A 12,537-nucleotide genomic window follows, 5' to 3' on the forward strand; every position below is an offset into this window, starting at 1 on the left:
GGTTTTCCTGTAATCGTGAGACTACTTTACCCTGTAATGCAAAGCTCTGGAGTGTGCACCATCAATCTTGCTCGAGATTTAGTTCAGATGGTGCTGGAGAGCCAACATCACTGAGATTGAATAGGAGCTTGCTTTACTTCCTGGCCATTTGGTGCTGTGGGGGGCACATGCCAGGTGTTTGTCAGGGTCCAAGATGCACTCCATCAGACCTGACCCCCACAATGGCTTGGATACTGGGCCAAAACCCCAATATTTCAGTTTATTTGTAAGACTGCGGAAATATAGATTCGCTCCATGAGTGATTGCATGAAAAAATAGAGCTTTGCTATTCTAAAACAAAACTTTATTATGAATATGATATTAAACTTTTTTAACTTCACACCCAAAAAGAACTGCTTACAATTACCCCTTAAACAATAAGAAAAGAAACAGAGAGCTCTCAATCTACCTTAAAATCAGCAGGGCCTGGAGCAATGCATGCTTTATGAAACAGATTTGAAGCCTGTTAGAACCCTTTCAGACTGGCTGAATATCTTCAGCAGGCTGACTCACCTTGTCCCCAGCTTCTTCCTTGTCCCCAGGCAAGACTGCTCTGCTTTACATGTTATTACTAATTTACTACTATCTGACTATGAGAGAATTGTGGACTCAGTTTCAAGCAGATCGGAATTCACCTCTTCTCTCTCCCAAAGCTTCTCCAAAAACTAAACTGCCTCTCTGCATTCCCGGGCTCCACCCAGCAATGCCCTCAACTCCCCAAACCCTGCAGCCTGCAAAAGCACAATAACTTCCCAGGGACTCCCCCAGTCAAAACACATTCCTCTGGTCAATTTCACCCGCTATTTCCCAGAAGCAAAACAAAATCCTTTTCTAAAAAAACATGACCACTGCAGTCAAACACACTACAACACCAGGCTTTTAACCCTTAAATTGTCCCAATATTTAGAAGTCTATATTTCTAAAATCCTCCATTCGTCACACTGCACATCGTGTCTTGGCTACACCCTGACTTGTCCGAACCAGTTAAGGGGTTTGAGTGCCTAAGCTGTTCTTTGCTGCATTTTCTGGACTTTTTCAGTTAACTCCGTGCATTTTAATCTGTGTTCCAGATTGACTGGGGAGATGATGCCACGGCTGGAATAGACCAGTCCGGTGGGATTGATTGGGGAATCACAGTGGAAGAAAGTACCGAGGTATATCACCAAACCCACTTAATGTTCAACTTTCACATTCTCCTGTCCTGATATTGCTTTCTGCGGTTTTTGGTCATTTTACTTTGTATTTTCTCCAAGGTGAATGGCGAGAAACAAGGAGCCGATGTGATTGACTGGGGAGATAACACAAGTGCTGCAGTGGAAATCAATGTGTTAGAGTCTGGGGCTCAAGGTAGTCTTTTACATACCTGCTACTGATCAGGGGACATATATGAGAATGGGATTGAGCTGTAGTTTGCTCATCTAATCTTGTGGATTTGAAAGGTCTTTGAGGTTAGCTTGATAGAGTCTAGCTTGCAACTCGCTCCAGGTATCTTATTTTATGTGTAAACCCCACCCAAACCTTTGAGTAGATTGCAGCCTGTAACTCACACATGGGCACCTTGCTGTCTTGTAAAGTTTAAACTCTTTAATATAATGATTCTGATGGATGTACGGTAATGGGTACCCTGGGATCAATATTAGTTTGGATGGTTTCAATAATTTTGATACTCAATACCTGTTGATGCAAAAAATTGCAAAATTACCTGTCCGGTGATATTTGGTGATAAATCCTTAGTCAACTTCAACACATAATCTACCAGTACATCTCTCAACCTGGCTTTGGTTCTCTCGATAGGTTGTCAGTCTCAGTAAGCAACACGTTGGCCTCAGGGTCAGACGGTTGTGGGTTCAAGTCCCACCCCAGCTAGGCTGACACTCGCACTGCCGGCGGTGAAATGAAAAATCAAATGAAATGAAAATCGCTTGTTGTCACAAGTAGGCTTCAAATGAAGTTACTGTGAAAAGCCCCGATTCCCTACATTCCGGCACCTGTTCGGGGAGGCTGGTACGGGAACTGAACCCGCGCTGCTGATCTGCTTTAAAAGCCAGCTATTTATCCCTGTGCTAAACCAGCCCCTGCCTATCAGTGGAGATGTTAAACTGAGGCTCAGTCTTTCTCCTTGGATAGATATAAAAGGTTCCGTGACACAGTTTCAAAGAGGAGCCGGTGAGTTCTTCCCAGTATCCTGATCGACATCGATGTCCCTTAATCGACATCTAAAAACAGATCAACCGGTCGTTTATTGCTGTGTGTGGCTATGAAGCATTGTGTGGAATCCTGAGGAAGCGAGAAGTGCTCCAACAGCAAAATAGTGCAATATAAATATGGGATTGTGTTGAAAAGAACAATCTCTTTTTAAATAGGAAGCATTTACTCTTTGGACAGTAGGTGGCAGTGTTGCTCATGGAATTGTGCTTCGGTGGGAATCTGTACTGCAGTTTACACCGTGACTTTCCCACTCACTCCCTCTGCGTGCACGATTCATGCTATTTGGGTTATTTGTGAAAGGAAGTTTCTTGGTGACGAGATCACTGACCTGTATTCATTTTCTGAGTCTCCATTCCAAAATATCAAATATATGAATGTTATATTTTGGAGACGTCTGAATAAAATGTTTGGATTCAGACAGGCTAATCAAATCCATTGCTGATCAATGACTTTACAATCACAGGCTGACTCATTCTCTGTTCGGTGAAAGTCTCTTTTGTGATTTTAGGTGATGACGGAGTGGCAAAGGAGAACGATGCTCTGACAATCCTGGAGAATACAGAAACCAGAAACCAGTTTGTGAATGAGCTCATGGAGGTACTTTTCAGCTAGAAATATAAAAAGACTGGGAAAATGCTCAAAATACGCCGATCAGAAATGAAATGTATGGCTGTGGTGTTTGCTGAACTTTAGTAGGGTGCACGAGCAACTGCCGGCCACAGTGTGGTGCCAGTGAGCAAATACATTGTTGGTATAAAGTTCAGTAAGAAGTCTTCCAACACCAGGTTAAAGTCCAACAAGTTTGTTTCAAACACTAGCTTTCGGAGTGCAGCTCCTTCCTCAGGTGAATGAAGAGGTATGTTCCATAAACATATATATAGACAAAGTCAAAGATGCAAGACAGTGCTTTGAATACGAGCATTTGCAGGTAATTACATCTTTTACAGATCCAGAGATAGGGGTAACCCCAGGTTAAAGAGGTGTGAATTGTCTCAAGCCGGGACAGTTGGTAGGATTTTGCAAGCCCAGACCAGATGGTGGGGGGGTGAATGTAATGCGACATGAATCCAAGGTCCCGGTTGAGGCCGTACTCGTGTGCGGAACTTGGCTATAAGTTTCTGCTCAGCGATTCTGCGTTGTCGTGCGTCCTGAAGGCCGCCTTGGAGAACGCTTACCCGGAGATCAGAAGCTGAATGCCCTCGACTGCTGGTGTTCCCCGACTGGAAGGGAACATTCCTGCCTGGCGATTGTCGCGCGATGTTCGTTCATCCGTTGTCGCAGCGTTTGCATGGTCTCGCCAATGTACCACGCTTCGGGACATCCTTTCCTGCAGCGTATACAGTTCAGTTACGACCTGACTGAATGACAACAGATATGAGGGGCTAAATGGTCTGCTGACCGTTTGTTCACATAGGGGTAAGTGAGTGCCTGCAGTTACAATGTGACGCAGGCAATCTTGAGGGGTTCCAGAGTAAATTACTTTTCAAAGTTACTATATCTGTCTTTTCTCCAGCCCACCCCCACTTTCTCCCATGTTGCCCCTTGTCAGATATCCTGTGGAGCTGCTTGTACTGAATCAACATGTGGCCATAAGTGGGTGTAACACTTCAAACACTATAAGCATGAATTTCAATATAACTTTTCTATACTTCACAGCAAGGGCTCAGGAGGGGAGGAGGAGGCCTTGACTGATTGAGGTTTGTTCTCATTCTGAGCCAAAGATTCCAACACATCACCTGCAGAATTGACTGCGCGGCACAGAGCAGGGAGAGAGGCTGCCAAAGAACAAACAAAGAACAAAGAAAAGTACAACACAGGAACAGGCCTTTCGGCCCTCCAAGCCTGTGCCGACCATGCTGCCCGTCTAAACTAAAATCTTCTACACTTCCGGGGTCCGTATCCCTGTATTCCCATCCTATTCATGTATTTGTCAAGATGCCCCTTAAACATCACTATCGTCCCTGCTTCCACCACCTCCTCCAGCAGCGGGTTCCAGGCACCCACTACCCTCTGTGTAAAAAAAAAAAAAACTTGCCTCGTACATCTACTCTAATCCTTGTCTCTTGCACCTTAAACCTATACCCCCGAGTAATTGACCCCTCTACCCCGGGGGAAAGTCTCTGACTATCCACTCTGTCTGTGCCCCTATGCCGACTGTCTTCATTTCCTGGCCCAGTATCACTGCAGCTGATGAGCTTGACACACTGGTTTAGTGTTCCCTGCAGGCCCACGAGCCTGTTCTGAGATACAATTCAGCTTTCCGAGCCAATCCTAGCAAAGTCTGAAATGATGTTTGAAAGCTTGGCTCACCCAGTCCTTGCACAGTCGCCAAGAGGCACAATTTAATTCATCCTATTGAGGAGCATTGAATTATAGAATTGACAGTGCAGAAGGAGGCCATCGCGCGGATAATCTAATTGGTTATTGCTTCTGTTTGGGAAACGCTTGACCTGTCGGCGAATCTGAGGAGCAAACCCCAACCCCGTGATGTATCATCGAACATTTCCAAAAGTCACTGTTGGGCAAACATCTGGCTGACTTTATGTTCTGAGACTGTTAGTGACCTTGTTTGTTGCCATTTAGATTTATTGTTCATGTGTACCGAGGTACCGTGAAAAGTATTGTTCTGCGTACAGCCCAGGCAGATTGCTCCATACATGAAAAACCGAGGACATACGATAAATACACAATGTAAATACATAGACATGGTTGGCGGCTGATTTCCCAATTGAAATATTTTTATCATCCCTTCCAGTTACAGGACTTCCTGAGCCAGCGACTCACCGAGATGAAGGAGGAGGCAGACATCCTCTCCATCAACCAATTTCAAACAGCCCCGGCCATTGTCCAGAGTCAGGATGTAGCTAAAGTTGTCACCATGATGTCTGTCGTCAGGGACCTCGTCCAGAGATTGACCAACGTGAAGATGAGGCATTTGTTCATGATCCATGCCTCTCCCAGGTTTGATGCTAATTATCATAGAATTAAAGAATTTACAGTGCAGAAGGCCATTCGGCCCATCGAGTCTGCACCGGCTTTTGGAAAGAGCACCCTGCCCAAGCCCACACCGCCACCCTATCCCTGTAACCCAGTAACCCCACCTAACCTTTTGGACACTAAGGGCAATTTATCATGGCCAATCCACCTAACCCGCACATCTTTGGACTGTGGGAGGAAACCGGAGCACCCAGAGGAAACCCACGCAGACACGGAGAGAACGTGCAGACTCCGCACAGACAGTGACCCAAGCTGGGAATTGAACCTGGGACCCTGGAGCTGTGAAGCAACCCTGCTAACCACTGTGCTACTGTGCAGACCTATTATGTCTTATCAATTGAATTTCATCTTGGCAATTTTAGTTTGCTCCCTCTGAGGTTTGCGTAGGTGCAGGAGGAGGCAATTCAGCTCCTTAAACCGGCTCTTCTATTCAGTTAGATCTGTGTTTGGGTTCCATAATCTTTGAAAGTTCTAGAATTCAGTCTTGACATTGTGAATCGACCATTCACCCCTCCCCACACCGCCCCACTGCCAATCACACTTTCTGGGGGGGGGGGGGAGGAGATGGGAAATCACACTTGGTAAAAATGAGGACACATTTAATGATGCAGTTGTTTCACTGTCTCAGATACATAGACCGTGTGACTGAGCTCCTGCAACAGAAGCTGAAGCAGGCAGAAGCAGTGGGAGAAAAGAAGCACCTGATGGTGAAGAAACAACAGCAGTCTCTGGACGAACAGGCTGCCCTCGAACCCAAACTAGACCTTCTAATTCAGAGAACCAAAGAGCTTCGGAAGCTGGCAAGTTACTTATTTTGGTACATGTGCAGGCTTAAAGTTATTAGAAATTTCAATGAGCAGGTTTCAAATTAGAAATGAACTTTTCTGTTGCAGTCCCTATTCCTACCATTGGGTGTCATCAACGAGGAGCAGATTTGTATTTCTGTATGCAAAGCCTCCGGATGTCCCAAAGTGCTTTATCGCCAATGATGTGTAGTCACTGTTCCAACGTAGGAAATGCAGCAGGCAATTTGCACACAGCAAGCTCCCTGAAGTAGCAAAGTGAAAATGGTCGTGTTCTGATTTTGGTGCTGGTATCTTTTTTTAAAAAATAAAATAAATTTAGAGTACCCAATTCATTTTTTCCAATTAAGGGGCAATTTAGCGTGGCCAATCCACCTACCTGCACATCTTTGGGTTGTGGGGGTGAAACCCACGCAAACACGGGAAGAATGTGCAAACTCCACACGGACAGTGACCCAGAGCCGGGACCGAACCTGGGACCCTCAGCGCCGTGAGGCAGCAGGGCTAACCCACTGCGTCACCGTGCTGCCCTGGGACCTCGGCGCCGTGAGGCAGCAGGGCTAACCACTGCGTCACCGTGCTGCCCTGGGACCTCGGCGCCGTGAGGCAGCAGGGCTAACCCACTGCGCCACTGTGCTGCCCTGGGACCTCGGGGCCGTGAGGCAGCAATGCTAACCACTGCGCCACCGTGCTGCCCTGGTGCTGGTATCTTTCAAGATCCATCAACACAGATGTACACGCAGGAGGGGAGCAACGTCGTAACTGCTCATTATTGCTGTCTCAGTCAAACTAATGAGTAAACATCTATCCTGTGATCGCGCAATGCACTGGTTGCAAAGTATGGCAATCAAGACAAAACATACAATACATAACAGGTCAGATAACCTATTCTAATGCTGTTGACTGGGAGAGATTGCGAAGAAATCTCCTGTTCTTCATGCAGTAGTGCTCTTGCCATCTGAGAGGACAGATGGGGCCTTGGTTTAATGTTTCGTCGAAAACATGGCACCTTCCTTAAACAGTGAAGTGCTCCCTTAGTCTGAGGACCATAAGCTGCTTTCGCTTTGTGTGTGACAGAGAGAGAGAGAGAGCGAGCTGAATGGTGGTGATTTAACCTGAGGGTCACCACTCCCCAAGCGAGGTACAAGGTTGAGAAGGCAGAGCCTTCAGCCGGCACGGGAATTGAATCAATGCTGTTGGCCTTGCTCCACATCATCAACCAGCCAACTGAGCTAACCGGCCCCCCTCAGTCCTACACTGGGAGTATCAGCTTGGGTTGTGTGTTGGAGTCTCTGGAGTGGGATTTCAAACCGCAGGCTTCTGACCCTGAGCTGAGAGAATGCTACCCACACAAACAACAATCTGCTGTCTTCTGGATGGGCTGTTAAACCAGTGCCCCCTCGTGCTTCAGTAAAAGATCCCATGGCTCCGTTTCGAAGAAAACTAGTAGAGTTACCCCATGTCCTGGCCAATTATTAACCTTCAATCAACATCATTAGCACAGATTCTCTGTTCATTATCACATTGTTTGTGGGAGCTTGCTTTTGGCTATTGCATTTCTTACATTACAAGATTGACTACAGTTTAAAAAGTACTTCACTAAAGTATAAAACACTTTGGGGCATCCTGCGAACCTGAAAGGTTCTATATAAATGTAAGTTTTTCTTTCCACTGTGAGTGATGCAGAGTGTGGCAAATTTTAAATATTGTGACTGTTCCAATCCGAGAGTGTTTAAGAGAGGATATTTAATATTTCTCACTCATTAGATAGAAACAACTTGATGCATAATTAACATGTTTACAACCAAAACCGGCCCCTGTTCTGATTTTCTTACTCCATCTGCTCCCCTGTTTATGCTTGCAGGCTGCACATGACTGACTGGTCCTGAACCTCTCAGTCCTCCCTCTGAGAGTGCAGATATGAATGTTGTTTTTCCCAGTTTTCCCTTTGGATTACATGTGTTCAATACATGGGTATCCCAGATGAGAAATTGGGAAATTGTGTGGAATTATTGACAAAGAGGACCCAGGGAACACCTCATTATGTTCTTTATAGAGGTTCAGCGGCTGCAGTGCCCAGTAACCCTGACAGTCGAAACTGACTGCAGACTGCACTTACGAGTGAGAAAGTCACTTTTCACAGTAACTTCATTGCAGTGTTAATGTAAGCCTACTTGTGACAATAATAAAGATTATTATTATTATACGGTGTGTCAGTGATGGCTCCGTGTTGCTGCCTCTGAGTTACAAGATTGTGCATTAAGCCCCACCTCGGGACTTGAGCACACCTTCAGTCTGAAACCCCCAGTGCCAGGTCTGGAGGAGGGCTGTACGGCCAGAGGTGCTGTCTTTGCGATCGGATGTCAAAGCTTTTGCCTGCCCTTTTGAGGACCATGTAAAAGATCCCACAACACTATTTGGAAGAAGAACCCAGGGGAGTTCTCCCCAGTGTCCTGACCAATATTTAACCCTCAGTCCATATCACCAAAACAGATTGTCTGATCATCGTCACATTGCAATTTGTGGGAGCTTGCTGTGCATAAATGGGCTGCAAATTTCTTACATTTAACACCGTGACTACCCTTTGAAAGCATTTAATTGGCCGTGGGGCATCTGGTCATTTTAAGATTCTATATAAACGCAGGTCGTTTTCTGACTGTACTCCAGGATTGGTGCTCGAGTATGAGCATGTGACCATTGGTGTCTGAAACAAAGTGTGGCAGGCATGTAAAAAGTTCATTTTGCTCCGTTACCTCTTTCAGATCGAGGCCGATATCTCCAAACGGTATCAGAACCGCCGGGTAAATCTGATGGGTGTCATCGTCTGACTCGCTGTTCAGTGGTTCAGTGCCCTGGCATATCTGACCCACCCCACTGCACACACCAGTCCACAAGAAGTTCACCCTGAAGACGGATGGTTTTGTCAAGGGTTTAACAGAAGAAGAATAGAATGGAGGCTCAAATCTCTTGAATTTGCTTTGTGACCCCCATCTGTGCAGACAGCAACTCTTGAAACCACTGGGGGGGGCAATCTGTTAACATTTTATAACTAAATAAATTGTATTTTCTACCCCATGAGGACGAACTGTTTGACTGAGTGGGTTACTGAGTAAAGCTGCAGATTCCAACGACTATCACTAGTCAATACTTAACTCAGGCCTCGACTCGTGTTAGAAAAATTAAACCCAATTGGGACACATCTGAATGCCTCATTCCACAGTTAACAATGTGAAGCTGTTTGTACCCGGATACGCAGTCAACATATGTGGATTTTACTCACACACATGCAGAAACAGTTGCATGCTGACTACTGACATGCACAAGCAGTCACACATGTTCAGGGACACATGTGGTAGAGTTTTTTGTTGTTCTGTACTCTGCCTCACACAGGCAAAATCCCTAATTATTAAACCCAACAGTAAAATATTTACATTGTGCCAACTCCTCCCTCATTGTTACTGCATCTTGTGTACATATCATCTTGTGTGGTGGGTACAAGATGTGCATCAGTGGTAAATGCACACAGTGAGCATACTTCCTGCTTATGGTGCATCAGATGATGCAATGCTTTCCATACAGGGTTCATTGATGTCTCAGTGATTCCACATGCCTGTAAGTGACATGTTTGCACCACATCTCGTAAACTGTGAACGCAGTCAGCAAACCTGTGCTTTGTCCATTGGGAGAATTGTGTGTGCCATCAGAATACAGTACAGGTCTCATAGGTCAGTCATTGTAAAGGGCAATTTGAGGGGATGATTGAACAATTACACAGTTCATGTTCAAGGCTGAGATAGACAGATTTTTAATCAGTAAGGGAATCGAGGGTTATGGAGGTACGGCAGGAAAGTGGATTGATGATTATATCAGATCAGCCGTGATCTCACTGATGGTGGGCAGACTCAAAGGGCCCAGTGACTTTGCCTCTGTTCCTCCGTTTTATAGTCTTATGCAAATATTAGAATCGACTGACTTCAGGTTGATCTTTCACCAAGTCAACATCATGCCAGCATCATGTGCTCGTAAACAGATTGTGTATTCACATCTGATGGTGCATACAGCAGAGGATTGTGTATTCACAGCTGATGGTGTATACAGAAGAGGATTGTGTATTCACAGCTGAGGGTGTATACAGCAGAGGATTGTGTATTCACAGCTGATGGTGTATACAGCAGAGGATTGTGTATTCACAGCTGATGGTGTATACAGCAGAGGATTGTGTATTCACAGCTGATGGTGTATACAGCAGAGGATTGTGTATTCACAGCTGAGGGTGTATACAGCAGAGGATTGTGTATTCACAGCTGATGGTGTATACAGCAGAGGATTGTGTATTCACAGCTGATGGTGTATACAGCAGAGGATTGTGTATTCACAGCTGATGGTGTATACAGCAGAGGATATTAGTTAAGAGAGGGCAAAGCTGGTTTAGTGACGGATGTGGCCTTTGGTTTCTCTGTCTCTCCCCTCTTGTGATCTGCTGTATAGATGCTTCCTGAAATTGCCCCTCAAAGGCAGAGTTCGAATTTTAAGGTCACCCCACACTATTCTGGAACCACCCCCGCCCATGTATAGGAAATAACTTCTCCCTACCCTATCAAATCTCTTTTTAAAAATTTTTTATTTTATTACAAATGTGTATCAAAACAGGTTACGGCAAATAAACACCTCGGGGAACATATTCCCAACAATCAACTATACAAATCCCTTTTTCACGCCCCCACCCCCACGCGCGAACAGCTCCTCAAACACGGTCACAAACATCCCCCACCTTTTCTCACACACACACACACACACACACCCCCCCTCCCTGCTGAGCCCCTTAACTCATACTTTATCTTCTTCAACTGCAGGAAGTCGTACAGGTCACCCAACCAAGTTGCTACCCCCGATGGTGATGCCGACCGCCACTCCAGCAGAATTCGCCGCCATGCAGTCAGAGAGGCGAAGTCCAAGACATCGGCCTTCCTCCTCTCCATGAGCTCCGGCTTCTCTGAAACCCCAAATATCGCCACCAAAGGGTCCGGGTCCACACCCTCCTCCACAATCCTGGCTCAGACCGTGAACACTCCCGCCCAGAATCTTCCCAATTTTTCACAACCCCAAAACATGTGCGCATGATTCATTGGCCCCACCCACACCTCACGCTCATCTGCTACCTCCTGAAAGAACCCATTCATTCTCGCCCGAGGAGGTCCCGTTTACCCTTCGCAGTGCCTCACTCCATACTCCGCAATTGATCTCCATTCCCAACTCCGCTTCCCATTTCTCCTTGATCTTCACCACCCGCTCACCTCCCTGCTCCCCCAGCCACTTATATATATCCCCAATTCTTCCCTCCCCTTCCACATCCGGAAGCAGCAGTCACTCCAGCAGGGTGTATCCCTGCAACCTAGGTAACCCCCTCCAGACTTTTGTCCCCAACCTGCAGATACCTGAACTCACTACCCCTCGGTAGCTCTACCCTCTCCCTTAGCTCCTCCAGACTGACAAACCCCTCCTCCAAATACAGATGCATCACCTGGACCAGCCCCACTTCCCTCCACCTCCTGTATACACTATCCATCCCCCCCAGCTCAAACCCATGATTCTTATTAGCACCAACATCCCTTCCACGCTAAAATGCCTCCTCAGCTGATTCCATATCTTCACCGTGGACTGCACCACTGGGCTCCCTGAATACCTACCCGGAGCCATTGGCAACATTGCCGTCACCATAGCCCTCAAACTAGACCGTTTACAAGATTCCTCCTCCTCCCTAACCCACTCTATCCCTTCTCCTTCCCAACACCGCTCACCTTGTCCACATTCACCGCCCAATAATAATGAAGCAAGTTCGGCAACGCCAACCCCTCCTGCTGCCTCTGCTTATCAAATCAAAGAACAAAGAAAAGTACAGCACAGGAACAGGCCCTTCGGCCCTCCAAGCCCGTGCCGACCATGCTGCCCGACTAAACTAAAATCTTCTACATTTCCTGGGTCTGTATCCCTCTATTCCCATCGTATTCATGTATTTGTCAAGATGCCCCTTAAATGTCACTATCGTCCCTGCTTCCACCACCTCCTCCGGCAGCGAGTTCCAGGCACCCACTACCCTCTGTATAAAAAAAACTTGCCTGGTACATCTCTAAACCCTGCCCCTCGCAATTTAAACCTATGCCCCCTAGTAATTGACCCCTCTACCCTGGGGAAAAGCCTCTGACTATCCACCCTGTCTATGCCCCTCATAATTTTGTAGACCTCTATCAGGTGGCCCCTCAATCTCCGTCGTTCCAGTGAGAACAAACCGAGTTTATTCAACCGCTCCTCATAGCTAATGCCCTCCATACCAGGCAACATCCTGGTAAATCTCTTCTGCACCCTCTCTAAAGCCTCCTCATCCTTCTGGTAGTGTGGCGACCAGAATTGAACACGATACTCCAAGTGTGGCCTAACTAAGGTTCTATACGGCTGCAACATGACTTGCCAATTCTTACACTCAATGCCCCGG

At 46.4% G+C, this 12,537-nt stretch overlaps 1 protein-coding gene across 1 annotated transcript in view; it reads left to right on the forward strand.

Moving 5' to 3' along the window:
* Window positions 1-9,132, forward strand: part of cdk5rap3 (CDK5 regulatory subunit associated protein 3) — a 36,370-nt gene extending 27,238 nt beyond the window's left edge. The window contains exons 9-14 of the mRNA XM_038779034.1: window positions 1,110-1,193; window positions 1,293-1,386; window positions 2,756-2,844; window positions 5,003-5,208; window positions 5,873-6,044; window positions 8,810-9,132. Coding sequence (XP_038634962.1) covers window positions 1,110-1,193; window positions 1,293-1,386; window positions 2,756-2,844; window positions 5,003-5,208; window positions 5,873-6,044; window positions 8,810-8,875 — 711 coding nt within the window. The 3' untranslated portion in view covers window positions 8,876-9,132. The remainder of the gene's footprint in view (window positions 1-1,109; window positions 1,194-1,292; window positions 1,387-2,755; window positions 2,845-5,002; window positions 5,209-5,872; window positions 6,045-8,809) is intronic.
* The last annotated feature ends 3,405 nt before the right edge of the window (window positions 9,133-12,537 follow it).

This window comes from Scyliorhinus canicula, chromosome 19, assembly GCF_902713615.1.
Source record: "Scyliorhinus canicula chromosome 19, sScyCan1.1, whole genome shotgun sequence".
NCBI lineage: Eukaryota > Metazoa > Chordata > Chondrichthyes > Carcharhiniformes > Scyliorhinidae > Scyliorhinus > Scyliorhinus canicula.